Source organism: Onychostoma macrolepis, chromosome 01 (genome assembly GCF_012432095.1).
Source record: "Onychostoma macrolepis isolate SWU-2019 chromosome 01, ASM1243209v1, whole genome shotgun sequence".
Lineage (NCBI taxonomy): Eukaryota > Metazoa > Chordata > Actinopteri > Cypriniformes > Cyprinidae > Onychostoma > Onychostoma macrolepis.
The window spans coordinates 6,431,027-6,450,752 of NC_081155.1; the positions used below are offsets into that span (position 1 = coordinate 6,431,027).

A 19,726-nucleotide genomic window follows, 5' to 3' on the forward strand; every position below is an offset into this window, starting at 1 on the left:
TAGACAACACCAGAATATAGACAACAAGACAAATTGAGTTCAACTAAGATAAACCTTAAGTCTGTCTGTAGAGAAGCTCATTATGCTTTCAATCGTATATGTATATTTATCTGCATTTGATAAACCTGTTTAGTAAAAATGTAGTAAATACATTTAGTAAGAAAAAAAAATATTAAGGTTTAATTAGCAAAATTTGTAATGCTAATTTAGTAAAAAAAAAAACATGCTAATGAAGTAGAGCTAATAGAATATAACAGTTGCTTCCTCTTAAAGTTTTCCATCATTTGAGATCTTCTAAACCAGGGGTCACCAAGTTCGGTCCTGGAGGGCCGGTGTCCTGCAGAGTGAAGCAGCTAATCAAGGTCTTGCTTGGTATACTAGAAACTTCCAGGCAGGTGTGTTGAGGCAAGTTGGAGCTAAACTCTGCAGGACACCGGCCCTCCAGCATCAAGTTTGATGGCCCCTGTTCTAAACTGTTTATTCTTATTCCGGCGTTCTTTCACTTCTCTATTGTCACTGGTTACCCAGTCAACAATTTGATCTCACAATGATCTCCCAGGATACTCGTGATGAGGTCACAATGTCCAAGTAGGTATAACTGCAGAGAGAAGGCTATAACTGCAGCCTGGAGATCTCCAAATCGGGGCGGGAACTACAAAACGGGGTGGTAGCTCCAAAATAGGGCGTGGCTTCCTCCCGTTGACAGACAGGCACATGACACGCATGCGCATTTTTTTCTCCCAATCAACTTCAGCGCAAACTCCGCCCCACAGCTGATTCTAAAGATTTTATTGGTTGTGTCAATCACAGTGTTAATTTAATTTCCTACACTATGCTACAAAAAAATGCTAACCCCTAAACCTACCCCACACCTGACCCTAACCTTAACCAGTGAAATTGGCTGCATGGCAGGATTGGTGCTGAAAAGAAAGTTGTAGTTCAGGAGATAAGCAGTTAATATGATTATGCAACATGAGATCTCCGAGCCGGGCCGTTCATAACTCCCCAACCGGACCTCCCCAGCCAGCATTTCAACGTTGATTCACCGTTGAAACAACGTCAGGTACCATGGTTGAAACAACGGTGAATTACCTTTCGATTTTGCAAAACGGATCAACGTTGATATTGTGACGTCGTTTCACCGCGGAAGTAACAACGTTGATTCACCGTTGAAATCGTGACGTTGTTTCACTCTTACCTTTCGGGTTATGGTCTTCTGTCGATGTTGAATCAACGTTGAATTACCTTTCGGTTTTGCAAAACGGATCAACGTTGATATTGTGACCGTGTTTCACCGGCGTACCTTTCAACGGTCGATCGTCGTTAAATGTCCAAGCAAACATTCACTTTGGAAATTGTTAATATTGCACTTTAGCTTAAACGTCAACACTGAGATGTAAACTATGATTTTCGGTGCATATTTCGTGTTTTCAGTAACTAATAAAACTTGCTGTACATTATTTGCAATCGGACGGCATAAAAATAAATAAGAAAATGGAAAAAACCCATTCTAACAATTAAATGTTCATAAAGTGCAGGGATGAGATGCTTAATTTTCTAAAGAAAAACTTTTGAACAATTATGCCAAATGTAAAAATTCTTATTTAAATACAGTATATCTATATTGTACATTTACACTTTCACAGAATTTCTTGAGAAAATTCTCACTCAACAAAGCAGTTTCTTAAGGGTTTAATGATGTATCAGAATGCAGAGGAGAAAAGCTTTTCATTCAAATTTCATACACACTGCAAAGATTCACACTATATAAATAATAAATAGTTTAAAAACTTGCTCAAATCTGTTTGACCAAAAATACATAAAACCATAACACTGACACACACTAAAATCTTACCATTTCCAAACTTCTGACCAACATATGTACACATTTCTTAACATTCTGAAATCTCAACAATTAAGTGAAAAGGAATCCAAGTAAAATTTGTAGAACTAGTAAGAAGTAATTTGTAGAAATTTCACATTTTTTCTAGCAACAGTCATTTAAAAAAAAAAAGAAAAAAAAAGGTGTCTTCAAGGAAGAGCCTTCTTACGGCCACCACCACCCATCCTCTCTGGTGCATATTTTAAATATTTGGACATGGTCTCCATTACTTTTGTACTACTTGTGTTGTGTGCATTGATGACTGCATCTAAAGAGAAAAATCAAAACAGCCCAGATCAACAAAATTGCTATAAAATATATGGAAAAGCTTTTAAGGATGTAAAAGTTATTAGGATCACAATTGACCTTATGCACAGTAGCTTCCCTGTTTTCGATAAGCCAGCTCAGTCATTCTGGCACATTATACATCATACATGTCTGTGCAGTGCTGCTTCAAGTCAAACACCTATTGTGTTTTGTTGGGAGACGCACAACAGTTCTTCTGTGGCTTTAGAGCAAATAGTTGTTTACACAATACCACAATATTAACTTTTTATTATTGAATTGTTCCAAATACATACTCCATTTGCAACTGGTCAGTTAAAAAAAAAATGCTGGGAAAATCACAGATCCTCAAAAAGTGTACTCAAGTAAATATACTACTATCCGCCTTTGCTCACTGCCTTCAGGATCTGCCTCAGGTCAACAATGATGTGATCCATATACACTCCAAGGCTTCATCAAGCAAACAGGAGAAAGTACTTAAGTTGTACATTTCTAGTTATGTCCATGACTAGTAACAAGAAGTTTTTGAGCTGGCTTATTACTGCAGAACTAAATCAGAATGTTCTGTGCATAAGGTCAATTAGGTGACAAAAAAAGAAATGTGCACAAATATTTTGCAAAAAAAAAAAAACACTACAAGAGGCATAACATTTTATAGTGGACAAATGTTATAGTGGACTATTTCACATCCAGAGATGAAGGACCAACGATGAAGCTTCCTCAAATGGCTGCCACAATCTCAGCTTGAGTGTAAAAACTGACAGCAGGTTTCTAGCTATGTGCCATTAACTTTATTTTACATCTTTTACTATATGTATATTGACTAAGATAAGTAATTTACCATAGTAAAGTGACTTTTACTCGTGATACTTGACTTTTACTTTTGTTTTTATTGCCAATCTTTAAAACTGTTTTTCTTAAATACAAATAGTTAAATGACAAAAAGCCAAAAAAAAAAAAATTAATAAAAAATCAAAACTCCATTAATGAAAATCATAGTGATCAATCGATTTCAGATAATCCTATCTTTTGTTACAGACAAGCTATGAAAGAAAAACTTCACCATGTGATGGGTTTTTCCAGAACACATCAAATATGCATTTTTTTTACTTGCCGCATATGATCTGGAAGAGCTGGGTCTGAGAAAATGGCAGCTTCCCACATTTTCCCTTCAAATTCATTTGCGACATGATTCCATTTGAGAGAGTTCTGTAAAACAAAAATTAAAACCATTTAATGAAACATCAAGACGGTAAAAAGAATGACTAAAATATGATTAAATAAATTTGATCATATAACCAAATTAATTTTTGCTTAATTTATAGTCCCTGTGAAATCAATATTAAAGTTAGTATCAATATGTTAGTCTTAAGGTTATCTATAAGCCAGTGAGAAAATTCACATTTAGAAGATGAGCATTCAAAACTTGCAGTTTGTCACTTCTGCCAAAATTTAAAAAAAAATTGACATCACCCCATACTTCAGCATATCATTAAGTCTTCTGACCAATCAAATGCTCTCTGGTATCTGAAACATCCCACCCCCTTCAAGACGCTATTGCTGCAGCTGAAACAATACCACTACCACAGTTCCACCTTGCTCCACTTGCATATTTTAAAACCATAGGCTAATTCAGTCGGTAGTGCTATGACAAAGCTGCTGTTTTTTTGAAGGGGTCTGGAAAGTGTGTTTAAAGAGGGTGCAACAGAACAGAGTTTTGCAAGTGTGTTTGTTGACGAACATTTTATCAACAAGGCCCAGTTCGGTTCTGGATTTGCACATCATTTGATAGTGATGAATGGAGCCGTCCCAGCTACAAGGTGACACTTAACAGTTTCGATTGATGTATAACACTTATCTGTACGATCAAAAATGGCAGAGTAATTCAAGCTCATTTCAGCCTTCCTGATTAAACGCAAAATGTTTTTAATTACTCATTTTAATTGGTAGGATGCTGTGTTTGGTCCTTGGACCTTATAATTGCTGTTTGCAGCTATATTTTTGATTGCAACTGTATACATACACTTTCATCAAAATCAATTCCATCATGCTTGATGCTCATAGTTCTTTTAGCCTCTGCTATTTCACATTCACCAGGCATTGACACACACACAAGATTACATACCTGACTGAAATTTTACTTTCAAGAGAGGAAATGTCATCCATCCATCTTCAGGTTGTTTTAAGGTTTTGATGGCTTTTTTTTCTCCTTGATCAGGCCATAACACAAAACCATTCTTCACCCAACAGGATGGTATAACGTCCTCCATTTCAGCATTACCTTCCCTCCAAACAGCTCTGGCCCACATTGTTCTGGTCTTCTACTGTACAACATACAAATACAAAAACAATCTGGGATGACTACATGATTAATTAGAACCATTTTGACATTGGCTCTTTAAAGGGGAACCACACAAATAATCCAGTGGAATCACACATAGCCTAAACCTTTCTCATGGTTGCAGCCTGGTATTGGGTCATGATCCGGTGGTTGGGGACCCAGTGTTTCCCATTCATTAACTAGACTGTGGTGGCATTTTTTTAATTATTAGGCTAAATATGGTTATTTGTTGTAGTAGCAGCAACTGCAAAAATAGTTTCATGGCCAGTAAATTCTCAAATCACCAGAATATTTTGTTTATATCGTGCTTAAAATGGCAGATGTGGCAACAGGTTAATTTTAGGACAAAAGTATTGTAATTTCTCCACTTTAGAGTAAGGTAAAATATACCTGTGAAAAACAGATTTTCACTTATTTTACAGTGCAATTGTTTTTCAATATATGGCTATTACGTTCATAGGAATAATAATATAAAATTATTACTACTATTATTATTATTGTTGTTGTTATTATATTCTAATTTGTTTGGCTTCCAAATTCACTGGTGTGAGTGTAATTTAAACTGAGACACTACATCACAACTAAAAAGAGGATTGAGTCCCCTTTAAATCTCAAGTACAAGTCATTTCACCAGCTTTTTTCTTTGTTTATTTTGCACATTGAACCTGTGTTGGAGCTCATAATTTTGAACTCTCAAAATGCACCTGATAGATGAATTTAACTTTAAAATGTACAAAATTTTCCTACGGTGGAGCATGCCCTGGACCCCCTAGAGGGACCGAGGTCCACCCACCAGTCTCACAAAATCCTGTGGGAAACACTGGGGACCCCTGCACACCAATATAGATGCAACCCTTAACCCTTTCACACGTGAGTTTTAAATATTCAATAAAACATGTCCTCAGATTATATTTGTAAGGATCATTATTGCTGCTTCCATAGACATCAGCGTGTATTTTACAAACTATAAATGTATGGTTTTGGTAGTACTTATGTGTATTTAAATGTCTGAAATCTAAAATAAGCATATGGTTGAAAACACTGAATAAGTGATAATATGACAAGCGCTCGCACGTCTGATCTGGCTCCGTGCCAGAAAGCAGATTTGAATTCAGCAGTTGATGACGTGACGTACTGAACGATCTAATCACACTGGTGTGATCGTACGTGTTAAAGCAGAAAATTTGTGTGGGAAAAAAAAAAAGAAATTACCATGTCTTTAACACAGATTTGGAGAGGCCCCAGACAGCTCTTAGTGTCTTTCACTGCCGTGAAGCATCGGCATAAAAACGAATCCATTCCCATAGGGAAGACAGACCACTTTCTTCTTCAGTTCCTTCTGCTCAATGAGCTTTCTTTTCCCCGGTCGTCTTTCATCCCTGAGACGAGCTATGTTTAGGAGCTTGGAATCACATGGACGGTCAAAGAAACTCTCTAAACTGTCAAGGTGGAACAAGTCACACACACACATCTTATCAGATCTCTTTTCCTTGACAAAGGCAAAGCCATCTCCAAACATAAAACAGGAGTCCTTCATTTTTGTAGACACAGATGCCCGGTGGGGTGCTGGTATAGTGTGAACTTTGGCATTATCCATCTCAGTGATTCTCTTGGAAAGCTGTGAAATTGGATTGGTTGCATTCCTGATGCTCTTCTTTAGTTTGTGCAGATGGTTTTCGAACGGAAAAGCACAGATCTCGTTTAAAGACGTTCCAAAATGTCTAACGTCTTCTGCCAAGTGGATAAGAGAATGAACATTGTACGACGGAAAGATAGGGCTGTAGAGTTTAGTAGATGTTTTATAAAAGTGCATCAGCAGCTCTTCAGCATAGGCTGTATATGCCTTCCTCGTGTCATCATCAGCGTCCAACAGTATGGACATGGCAACGGTCAGGGTTAGAAAGTGGTGGTAGAAGCTGTCAGGCAACACATCACGAAGAACAACAGGTCCAGTATAGAGTAAGAATTGCCGGAATTCGGTTGCTTTCCATCTTTCCAGAGAAGCAAGAGAACGTGGCTGTCTGGCAAATTCCCTTGGGAGTTTTCCGTTGAGAGACTCAAGCTTGGATGAAATCTCACGAATTTGCCTCTGCGAAATTTTGCACTCTCTGGGACCCTGTTTCAAGAAGACGAGTAAGCGTCTTACCACCCCTAGACAGACCAGATGCATGTAGTCCAAGCTAAAAGATTGTATGCATGACAGGCCTGCATCTACAAGGGGTGATAGTCCATTTTGGTGGAAAGGGTAGGACAAACTACTGAATTCTTCTTCTGTTCTCGACAAAATCTTCTCTTGTGGTTGGTAATTGAAGACCACCCTGTGGTTCACGTATTTTCCTTCAATAGTGCATCGCTCACAACTATTGTACACATTGTGCCCCTTTATGCACTTTAAAAAAGCTCTCGCTGGAGCATCACAGATGAAAGCGTTGACCTTGACATTTAAGGTTTCACCTTTGAATGAAATTCCATCATGCTGAAGCCTAGTGAGCTCTTCAAGAAATTCCGACATGAAATCCCTCACCGAATTGGGTTTTTCATTTCCACAAAACACGGCTACAACAAATGACTGAAACCTCTTCACACTACACAGAATTGGCCAAATCTGGACATTAGATGATTTGAACAACGGCAAACCATCAATGTTAAAATTGAGAAGGACATGATTTTCTCTCTACATTATTTTCTCTGGGTACTGTGAACATATTTCCAGAAGCCCAGACTCAAGACCGAAATACAGATATTGACCACCACACAAATCCTGTGCATCTACATGGCGAGGCGTCCCCAAAAGTGTTCTGGCATCCTTAGGCAGCCGATGTCCATGTTTCCTTAACACAGAAAGGAGCTCATCTACAGATGTCCGTGTTGTTTTGTTCCGAACCGCCCATTTTGCCAAATCACTCCTTAAGTCACTGATTTCATCTGAAGAGGAACCCGTTTCAGTGTCATCACTTTCACTGCTGTACTGCTGGTCATCCAGATCAAGATTCTCAAGATTACTGTCAGCAGTACTTCCTGCACAATCTTCTTTCAGAATGTTCTCAGAATTGATGGTTGCACAAACACCAGCCCGGGCAGATACAAAAGAATGATCCTCCGAGTCACTACTAGAAAGCGTCATTGCAAGCAATTCTGCATTTCGCCGTCTCCATTTTTTATGGTACGCCATCTATAAAAAAAAAAAAAGGTATGAATTTCAACTGTCATAACTAGAAAGTACAGGACACAGGTAAAACTATTTCGATAATTGTCTAAAAATATATATAATATTTTGGCCTGATTAATCTTTCCCACAGTGGAAATGGGATGGTAAAAACCGGTCAATTAAAATTGAATTACTTCTAGTTTGGTTAAAGTCTGTGTAAAGTCAATTTTGAGAATTGTAAACATTATAAATGTTAGCAATGCATTGCTGAAACGTTACAAAGACTGCAAACTACATAATACTTGGTGGAGTTATACCGTTAAACAGTTTTTCACCATTTTCATGAGCAGGATTTATTGGGCAGGGGATCAGTGACGCAATGGAGCCACCGAGCACTGCCCCTCCCGCGAAACTATAAGAGCTGTGTTCGACTTGAAGCATCACTGTACTGCACAGACTGATCGCTGTGTTACAGCAGTACAGAAACTTGAAATCACTTGAAAATGGATTAAAAAATAAATGTGTAAAATAAACATACTAATGTATTTATTTGAGAAAAATGCTTTGTCATCTAAAGTATATTTAATAAATATAATTAAAAAGGATTAAACACTGTAACTAAACTATTATTTGCCAAGACAACTTGCAAAACTAACATGAAAAAGAATCATGATAATATTGTGAATCATATGTCTTAAAAAAAAAAAAAAAAAAAAAAATAGATAGGATTTTTTTCCATATCGCCCATTGACTTGGTCGGCATTGCTGGGAACGCCCACAAAAACATCATATCCGTTTATGCCGTGGGGGAAAACAAACCATTCGAATTAATGCGCTGAGACCTTGTTAGGCGCTTGATCTTTACTTTTTGTTATGATTTCGATTGATTTTTGCTTGGTGCAATGCCAAAAAGTTGCTGTGTGGCATTCTGTACCTCTAATAAGTATATTTATAAAAAAAAAAAAAAAAAAGATCTGAAGATAAATATACTGCCAAATAAACAGACGGAGGTAGCTCAATCTGAGCGGGTAGTAGCTACACAACATCAGAACTCCGACAGCAGTTATTATGGATATAAAACATAAGAAACATATCAAGCCTAATATTTATGTGCACTCCAGATAGGCTAGACTACCCTGAAATGACCTGTCATTAGTCCCGTCCCCCTGCACCACAACCCTCCTTCACATCAAATAAATGTCACTCCCTGATATTTTGTGATGTAAATGTCATAGTCTATTATAACATTTATTTCATTATATACAATCCTTTACGAAAATTAACAATGGTATTACTATTTTCTCCCTGAAAATCGTCGTAGCAACCGCAAAAGCACAAAACTACACTGAAGCGGCACGAGTAAGTTAGGTCTCAATCGAGAACTGTAAAAGTAGGCCGTGACACAAATGTGGAAAAGCATTCCCTGAATATCGAGTTAATAAATTAGTTCAACAAACTGTGCAATTACAATTCTCAAAGCACTGACATAATGCGTTTAACTCATGACCTTGCATATATTTGTGAAATCAGACTTACCTTTTTGATCCCGCGCCCTCACAGACTACTTTCGTGCTCTTTCCCTTGGCCAGTCTCGCGATATTACCCTGAATGGAAAGTAATGACGACGACTGTTAAACGGAAAAATTAGCTTATGTACACTTTTGTTTACTTAAATTTTGAATCTGTGTGTAAAGTTACAAGTATAATGTATTCTCCCTGAAAATTGTCGTAGCAACCGCAAAAGCACAAAACGACACGAGTAACGTTAGGCATCAGTCGACAACTGTAAATGTAGGCCTCCGCGACACAAATGTTAAAGCATTAAAAAAATCTCGCGTTAACAAGTCAATTCAACAAACTGTGCAATTACAATTCTCCAAACACTAACATAATGCGTGTTACTCGATCGTTAACCTTGTGTAATGTTATATTTGTGAAATTTTTGGTCGCGCGCCCTAGCACTTTTTTCGCACTCTCCCTCTTTCTCTCCTCCACTCTAGTAATATACCTGAATCGACAGAAATAATAAATGACAACGACTGTTGAACAGTTAAATAGGAAAAAAAAATAGCTCATTATGAATTTGTTTAAAATATTCTAACGTTTTCGTCTGAAAATCGTCGTAACAACCTCGCGACGTGTCCACACAATTCCACACAACAACAACTGACACAAGGTAAAATACAAATATCTGGACCTTCGCTTTAACAACAATTACACACGGTCATAATAGGTAAAAATTATAAAATAATTCGGGACCGACCTACCTTAACAGTTTTATTGCGCAGCAGCTCTCTAACTCACAGCGACCTCACTCAGAAAGAATGCCAGGATAACGGTCATATTTTCAAACATAAAATGGCGCGCACAGTTTCATTGGCCAGTTTCATGAATGACAGCCAGATTAACCAATCATGATCAAAGCAAATAAGTTAAATAACCAATAGGAATTGTTTCAGCGTGGTAAAGCAGCGCAATGTGTTTAGTTTTATTGTTGTTGATAATATTTATACCAGAAGGTTTCATGATAAAAATGTAAAATGATAATAAAATAATAATAACGATCTTAAAAATAATTTAAAAGGCAGAAATTATTTATTCTGTACATACATTAAGTGATTCAATATATCTTGTAAAAAAAAAAAATCAAAGTTGATTTATAAGTGTTTTTATTACCCTTTTTCAACCATTTAGTATTAAACATTGTTTCAACGTTGTTTCAATGTTGAAACAAGAACTGACCTTATTTCAACCATATTTCAACGTTGAAGGTCGGTCATGTGCCGGCTGGGTCACCGGACAATGGCACCTTTTTAGTTACACCCAGCTTCACTACTCCATCCTACCCTGTGAATTTCAAGCCCTGGGATGCCCCCGTTGCTTAAAACAAAGCGACAGAGTAAAATCTTTCCCCTGTGCTGCGCTGGGTCGGCTTGCGGGAGAGAGCTCGTGAGTGATTCTCATTTATATCATAAAGCTGAGGTTCAAACTCCGGTCCGAACACCACTGGCCACGAGCTTTGGGCTCTGCTCTCACGGAGAATATTGATTTATGTATCATATTTTATTTTAGTTAAAACTAGAAACAATGTTTATTTTATAAAGTGTTATTTTGAAAAGTGAGTCAATAACAATTGGCTGAAGCCAGAGCCAATGGTGAAAGTAAAGCGACCCCGCCCCATTTTGGAGGTTCTGTAGTTATACCTTATACCTACTTGACTGCAGACCGGAGATCTCCAAAATGGGGCGTGAACTCCAAATGGGGCGGGTATGCTTACACATCGAAGACTTAGCAGGAAAAGGAGAAGAAGCAGTCTACCCTTCTGTCGCCGTCAGTCCGTGTCAAATTTTGAATGGGGATTGATAGGGAGGGCAGACGATAGACCGCGGCGACATCACGGTGATGTTACTGTAGAGAGAGAGAGAGAGAGAGAGAGAGAGAGAGAGAGAGAGAGAGTTTCCCAGACGCAAAAATAACTCTGTCTGCATTACTACCACGCACCGATGTACCATTCCACGTGATTCATGGAAATAATGTGGAACTCTCCAGAAGCTGTGCGCTTATTCCTAATGTTCATCTCGCCCATCACATTGATATACGACCACATCATATGTATGACCATGTGCATCTCAACAAGCAAGGAGTGAAAGTCTTCGCCAGAGTGATGAAAAACACAGCCCTTGGAAATGCACCGGAAAACAGCAGAAACTCCAACAACAAGAGAAGCTCTCAGCCAACAAGAACCCCTCATCCTCCAACAGAGCCCAGAGCAGCCGCCGGACCACCATCACAACACAAGAGCTACGCAGCGGCAGTTCAACGACCACGAAACCCTGCAGCTGCTGAACTCAACCAGATAAGACGTCTGCTGAACACCGTCTGCTCCAGACTCATGATATAACTCACACATATTTACATATACACGCACACACTTTACAGACAAACCTATGCATGAAGTCTCTTAAAATCAGTTGTTGGAATATACAGGGTCTGCACTCTTCTACTTTCGGTAACAAGTCTGCAGACCAAGACTTACTCAGAAGTGTAACAGATATGGACATTTGTATCTTTCATGAAACGTGGTGTCGCAGTAATGAGGCTTTACATTGTCCAATAGGATACAAAGAAATTGTTGTTCCTTCATTAAAAAATTCTAATATTAAATATGGCCGTGACTCAGGTGGAATACTTATTTGGCACAAAGACAATTTGAAGCACTTGATAAAAATTGTTAAAATTTAAAATTCATCTATTTGGCTTGAAGTCATATCACAGCATGATCTCTACCTCTGTGCGCTCTATATTCCACCTCACGACTCTCCCTATTACAACGAGCAAAGCTTTCTAAAGCTACAGACCGACATCTTGCACTTTCAGTCAAGAGGACATATTCTCATATGTGGAGACTTAAATGCCAGGACCGGAAGAGAAATTGATTATGTGAATATTGTAGATAATCACATATCCAACGACACCACGTTTCATTCTTCTTTAATTATCACACCAAGAAACAGCTATGATAGTTTAGTCAACACCAATGGAAAACAAGTGTTAAAACTTTGTAAAGGTTTAGGACTATACATCATTAATGGCAGAACCAGAGGAGATAGTTTAGGCAGATTCACCTACTGCTCCAGATTAGGAGCCAGTGTAGTTGATTATTCAATTACAGACATTGACCCAAATTTTATTAATGCCTTTATAGTTAGACCTCAACTTCCCATTTCTGACCACTGCCAAACAGTCCTTTACCTGAAACAGTCATGTGACCGGGTCAGTACTCCTCCCCTCAAACATGAAAAACTGTTCCCTTTAAAACCAAAATTCAGCTGGAACCAATCTAACGCTGAACAATTCAAAGAAAACATGAGCAGCTCTGTTATACAAAAAATGCTGGACGACCTTATGTCCACAGATTTCACTCCAGATACTAATGGGATAAACTCAGCAACATCCGATCTTAATTATATATTTCAAACTTTGGCCACTATATCTAACACTAAACGACCGAACAAACAAACAAAAAGTAAAAAAGAATATGTGGTTTGATAATGAATGCAGTTGTCTCAGAAAAGACCTTCGACGACTTGCTAACAAAAAGCATAAAGAACCGGCCAATCAGACGCTACGGCTCGCCTACTGCAACTGCTTGAAAAATTATAAAAAGCTAATTTGCAACAAAAGAGATCAATATTATGAAGCTAAAATTGATGAAATCAATGAATCAATAGACCAAAACAATTTCTGGAATCTCTTTAAAAAATTTGAAAGCCCCAAATCAAACACATTCCTCCAGTGCGGCACAGTCTGGAGCTCTTACTTTAAAACTCTTTACCAAACACTTGAACCAGACCTCAACCATCCCCAAATAAAAACACAGAGAAAACTAGAAGATTTAAAGAAAACAATAAAAAATTACCAAAACCCATTGGACATGATTATAACAACATCAGAAATAACAGAGCACATTAAAAATCTCAAATTAAAGAAGGCATGTGGACAAGACAACATCGGTAATGAAATGCTCAAACTCAGCAGCCCTTACATAATTCAAGCTCTGGCAAAATAAATAAAAAAGGAGATAAATTCGATCCCAGTAATTACCGTGGTATTTGTGTGGGCAGTAACCTAGCAAAGCTTTTCTGCAATATAATAAACAACCGCATAGTGACATTCCTCACAAGACGCAGCATCCTAAATAAATCACAAATTGGCTTTTTACCAAAACAACGTACATCCGATCACATCTATTCTCTCCACACTCTAATTAACAAAAATCTAAAGGGCAAACAAAGAAAAATATTTACATGTTTTGTTGATTTTAAAAAAGCTTTCGACTCCATTTGGCATGATGGTTTACTATACAAATTATTACAAATTGGCATTGGGGGAAAAACATTTGATGTTATACAATCCATGTATAAAAACAGTAAATGTGCGGTCAAAATTGGGAATCTCAGAAGTGCGTTCTTCCAGCAGAGTCGTGGAGTGAGGCAGGGATGCAGTCTGAGCCCAACCCTGTTTAACATCTACATCAACGAGCTGCAGAAGCTCTGGACCGCTCCGGCAGCATCCCGGGCCTCGCTCTGCACGACTCTGAAGTCAAATGCCTGCTGTATGCGGACGACCTGGTGCTGCTGTCCCCCACAGCCGAGGGTCTCCAGCACAGCCTGGCCCTGCTGGAACAGTACTGTGAGGACATTTACATTTACATTTAGCAGACGCTTTTATCCAAAGCGACTTACATTGCATTCAAGTTACAGTTTTTACCAGCTCTTGCTTTCCCTGGGAATCGAACCCATGATCCTGGCGTTGCTAGCGCTATGCTCTACTATTTGAGCTACAGGAAAGCGCGTGAGGAATGGGCACTGACGGTCAACCTGGACAAAACCAGAGTCATGGTGTTCCAGAAGAAGGCCAGGTCTCAGGGAAGCAGATACCAGTTCAGTTACGGAGGAGAAGTCCTCGAGCACAGCACCAGCTACACTTACCTGGGCATCGAGATCTCTGCATCAGGGGCTTCAGTCTGGCTGTGAAGGCCTTGAATGAGACGCCCGGAGGGCATTTTATGCCATCCAATCACGGTTTGGCCAATTAAAACTACCAATTAAAACATGGATCAAATTATATCACGCAATCATTAAACAAATTCTACTGTATGGGAGTGAAATTTGGGGACCAATAATACATTTTAAAAATTGGGATAAAACATCAATAGAAAAACTACAACTAGAAATTATCAAAAACATTTTAGGGGTCCATAGAGGTACGTCCAATGATGCCTGCAGAGCTGAATTAGGCTTATACCCACTGAACATTGAGATCCAGAAGAGATGTGTTCAGTTCTGGCATCACCTCCATCGATCTGATCCTGATTCAGTCCGATATAAAGCCCTCCTCGCCAATGAAACCTCAGCAGAATCTCATCCTCTGAACACGCTCGCTCTTCAGCTAGTCCATAAAACCCAGCTCCTCACCGACTACAGCTACAACCCCAAAGCCATTATTAAAGAAATTGACAAAAATCTGAAAGACACTCATGATGAATCTCTAAAAATACACTTTGACCTTCAAAATAAACTCCAATGCTACTCAACCCTAAACAGAACCACTAAATTTGCCAATTATTTATTGATCAAACCATTCAAAGAAAGACAAATCCTCTCCAAATACAGATTAAGTAACCATGATTTAGAAATAGAGAGAGGAAGACATAGACAAACATGGACAGAGCGAGAGCAGAGAATCTGTAGACACTGTGATCTACAGCCAACAGAGAACGAGAAACACTTTCTGCTGATGTGTCCTAAATATCACAATGTGAGGGAAACATTACTCCCCAGATTTGAAGCCCTGATCCCATCATTTACTGAACTTGGTGAAACTGAGAAAATGCCCTTCTTACTCGGAGAAGATGATAACACAGCTGCACTCGCTGCTAAATATGTATTAACCATTCACAATGTTAGATGTTAAACATGATTGACTTATCTTTTCATTTATTTAGATGGATTTTATTTATTATTATTTATGTTGTTGTTATATGTATATGTTAATGCTTTGGCAACATTGTGCTACACAGTCATGCTAATAAAGCTGAATTGAATTGAATTGAATTGAATTGAGAGAGAGAGAGAGAGAGAGAGAGACAACTTTTTGGGGGAAAATAAACTAGACTTCCCATAGACTTCAATACAAAATAGCGGCACAAAGCAACGTCCGTACACAGCCGGCAGGCGTGAATAACTTAAGAAATCACTCAGATTAAACATGTCAAGTAATTATATGTCCACCCTGCCTGCCATAGAGTGTGAAAGATACATCCACAAACTTAATTTGGTCAATTTAAAACTCATTATCCCAGCGTCAAATTGGTGTAACAACCCCACCCAGTGGCCAGAGGTGTCTTACGGACATTTACTCGTACCTAATCTAATCACCAGGTAAGCCAGTGAATGATTTTACTGTATTTGAAAGTAAACATCTTTAAATGTATATAGTATGTCCTTATATTTAGAGTACTGAGTGCACTTTTCTGTCCAGCCATACAACTAGCCTGGCTTAGCTTTCGATAGCATCATCCGTAATTCATGATATTTCCATAACAGCAAGATATGGATGATGATGGCAGGTAGCCTGGGCTAAATTTGGGTTTTTAAAAACATTATTGGTGCACCCAACCACACAACAACTCTTTGGCATGTTGTAAGGTTAGTCCACTTCCTCGATCCGATGCTGTATGGCGGTTTGTTTTCCCCCAAAAGTGGGCGTGAACCTGTTCAGAGACATTCTATGACGTTGCGCCGGTTGTGAGTATGGACTAGTGCTGGGCGGTATGACCAAAAATTTATATCACGGTATTTTTCAAAATTATACCGGTTTCACGGTATATGACGGTATTTATTTTTTTTCATGCATGATCGGGTGTTAACCACATTTTCTACTGATTGAGAGAGGAAAAACTGCAGTAGATTGACTTGGAATGCCCTATTTTACTGTCACGATGAGCGAATATTGTAGAAAAATTCCACACTAAATAGTGACTAAACACGACTCATTAATACATGTTAACCAGGAGTCACTCTTATTTATAATCGCGACATCATCTGATAAAATCAACATGCATCTAACGTTACACTAAAGAGCGGCTATGCGGTGGTTTTGACTATTACTTTTTTGTCTCATGCAGCGCACTGCCTGTGTCTGAGTAACAAACTAAAAAATAAACAAAAAAAGTGCATAATATTAACAGACGAACTATGCCCATATTTATAATCCCAAACAGTAAGTTAGCGGCATGTGCTTGGAAACGCTGTTTTGTACTCATTTATTGACGAGTCTGCGGTGGTATGGCCAACTGAATGCGGTGCTTCTCTGCTGCTAGCTGCACAGAACAGACGCAGAGAGACGCGACACTGCGCCGAGAGTCAGATCTCACGCCGCGGGCAGCACTGGAGATATCTTCCAACTGAACCATAGCTAAGGTTTATCCAAAAATGTCGCTAGGTTTGTCAGTTTGTATATTCTATGGAAAAAAGCCGCTAAAAGGGTTTGAAAGTTGCTAAATATAGTGCTAAAGTCGCGCTCGTGTGTGTGAGACGCGGGAGCTGATGGCAGCGCGCGGTGGATATTATGGCTGAGTTCTTCTGTGTCATCACGTTATACAGCATCAGAACACGCTTAGTAACACATACAGCTGTGTCCTCGCCACAATGCAACAGTGGCGACCCTCTCAAACAGTGTCGCGTTCCGAACGTTATTTAAATAACACCGGTATTGCGGTATTTTAAAAATTCATATCATAAGAAAAATAAACACCGGTATTCGGTATGAACCGGTATACCGCCCAGCACTAGTATGGACCATTTTTTTGCAGCAATGGCGGATCGTGGAGCCGCTCAATAGTTCCCGGAAGTTAGCTCTCATACTATCAGCGCCGTAGAGATGCAGCAGAAGAGACCGCTGTGATGAACTTTTAAAAGTTAAGACATTTATAGGACAAAATTGTATATTATCAGCACAGCTAATCAAATTACCTTGTGCATTAAAACAGATTATTATTAGATTATTCCTCACTTAATTAGTAGATTTATGGGATGTTATTCATTCTCTTCGTTGTTGTGTAATTAAGGCTTTTAAACGTGATTTCTGCTGCTGGGAAGTTATTTAATATATTTAGATTTATTGCAAAGGATGCTGATGGACCTGAGTGAGAATAAAAAAAGTTTAAAATAGGCGAGCAGTTTTCATTTCAGAATCATGCTAGGCTAAATTTCCAAAAATACCACTACTATTTTATAAAAGTAATCACAATAAACCTGTACTGTATTACTGTATTTTATACTTAAATGTCTTATCTACTGTAGAAGCACTGTGTTGAAGGAGGAGATGCCACAGGACTGAAATGTGGTGGAGCATCACTTAACCATTTCTCCTGTGTTTTTCTCCTTCTCTGTCTGGATCAGAACAAGAACCACCTGAAGACTCCCTGTAATGAGAAATCACCCTCACAATGAGTCTCTTCACTGGGTTTGGCAAGTCTTTCCCTGTTCTTTTTGAAAAAGTGCCAGTTCCCAAGTATGATTACATCACATTTTGTTGGTGTAATCTATAGATTGCTCCTGCTGACTATATCCAGCCTCTTATGAAGACTTCAGATGACCAGCACCTGTGAAGAGATGTACGCCAGCCCTTGAGAGGACTTCAGATGAAGCTGACTCTGACTAAACATACAAAACTGATCAATTTTCCTTTCATTGTAATCACCATGATCAAATCATGTAACCATTGCTTTAATTTGTTCATTGTTTCTGAATACATGACATTACTTTACTGCATGATTTGTAAAGCCTAATTTTAGAACATTTCTGCCATATGAACATTACTTTGACACAGTTACACCTGTTAACAGAACTTTTATTTGTAATGTAGAAACATTCATTTTCTGTAAAGCTGCTTTGAAACAATGTTTATAATAAAAATACAAATAAATTTGAATTGAACAAAACTTGATGCATCATTTTTTCTCCTCTCCATGTCAGTAGGGAAATCACACATTCACACTCCTTTCTGTGAGGGACTGGAGCATCCCATGCAGCACAGCAAACTATAGTGGAGACTGTTCAAGGACAGCATGCTTTATAGTATGTAAATAAGTGCATAACAAAGGTTAACATACATAAAATATATGATTAAATGGGTAAAAATGTTTTAAGTTATTTTAAATGTGAATATACTACAAATATATATTTATATATTAATAATTGAGGGGTGCACAAGAATCAAAAACATTAAAAAAGATCAATTCCCACTTAATCTCAAAATATCTTCATGTATTTGGAATAAATTTTCAAAGACAACAAACTTAACATTCACCATGAGATTAATAAAACGACTGAACATTACAATGTGATCGCACTTGACTAACATACAAGTTGTTAGAAAACACACACATACACATAATTATATTTATATAGAGAGGCTGAAGTTATCTTGGTAAAAGACCACAATGTTGTTTATCTAGCAAACATGGACTTTTACCATGGTAACTTCAGCCTAAAATATGTTAACATGGCAGGTAAGGATAGCTGACCACATTAATCTTCAAATATAAGCGGATTTTATCTTTTAAAAGCAACACTGATACAGCTACATATACTACGTATATATTATTTTATAAATAATGTAAATAAATTATTTTATTGTCTACTAATTACCAAAAATTGCAGTTCTGTCTCTCTAACTCAATGTATTCCAATTGCCCGCTATTAACTTCCTGGAACTATTGAGGTCTACGTGAATCACGTGATGATCAAGCGTTTTGAACTTCCGTTGTGGCAACTCTCTTTCTCTCTATGGCTCTGTGTAGAACCAATGATAGGCAGCGACGTGACGGCGGCATATGTAATAAATTTATCAAATAATATGTAAGGAATAATTGACGACGGGCCATTGGCTTATTAGAAAAATAATGCACACCCGAGGTGGTGATGCGGTCACGACGCGAAGCGGATCGAGTGGCCGTTACACCTCGGGTGTGCATTATTTTTCTAATAATTCAACGGACCGAAGTCAATTATTCCGCTTATACTACGGTTGCCACACCTCAAGACATCGATCAGATGATATATTTCAAGGCATTCGTCCGGTATTTCTACTTAAATCGCTATTGTGAGTAGGATTATTTCTTCCGCATTTCATCCAGCGCCTCCGTTGCTAATTCCAAAACATCATTTTAAACCTAGTAACGGAGACTTGAGCCGTTGATAACAGACTAATGCAGTTAATAACTAAGTTATGAGAGAGAGAGAGAGAGAGATTACCTCAGTGCGTCTCTCAATAGTGTTCGGCAGCAATGTCTCTAGTGAAACTTAGTTCCTTTCGTTCACGAACAGCGCCCTTGTTGTAACCTTGCTTGTGAGAAGTCATTTAGTTTTTAAGTTGTTTACTGATAAAATCGTCAGAGTAGCGCTAACAACATTAGCGCGATGTATGCTAGTGTGTGTAAACTGTAACTGTTACATATGTGCGGTCTGTGAGGGGGAGAGAGTGGGAGAGATAGAGTCTGTGC

The 19,726-nt window shown here is 38.3% G+C and overlaps 1 protein-coding gene across 3 annotated transcripts; it reads right to left on the reverse strand.

The window, feature by feature from the left end:
• Positions 1–440: 440 nt before the first annotated feature.
• LOC131536468 (uncharacterized) lies at positions 441–12,525 on the reverse strand. 3 transcript variants are annotated; one of them, XR_009269987.1, is made up of 3 exons: positions 5,721–12,525; positions 4,293–4,488; positions 441–3,376 (listed from the first exon to the last, which is right to left on the reverse strand). XR_009269987.1 is itself a non-coding variant. In XM_058769477.1 (2 exons), exon 1 carries the CDS (start codon positions 7,018–7,020, stop codon positions 5,761–5,763), a length of 1,260 nt encoding a protein of 419 aa, XP_058625460.1. In that variant the 5' UTR covers positions 7,021–12,525; the 3' UTR covers positions 4,437–4,491; positions 5,721–5,760. The 3 variants fall into 3 exon arrangements, 2 of the variants coding, with proteins under 2 accessions (XP_058625460.1, XP_058625541.1); XM_058769477.1 differs by lacking the exon at positions 441–3,376 and having other exon boundaries at positions 4,437–4,491; XM_058769558.1 differs by lacking the exons at positions 441–3,376; positions 4,293–4,488 and having other exon boundaries at positions 5,329–7,680; positions 9,193–12,525.
• Positions 12,526–19,726: the final 7,201 nt, after the last annotated feature.

What these genes read in the sequence shown, in the direction of transcription:
- LOC131536468 (XM_058769477.1), bottom strand. Translation starts at nt 7,020, where the DNA reads ATGTCGGAATTTCTTGAAGAGCTCACTAGGCTTCAGCATGATGGAATT.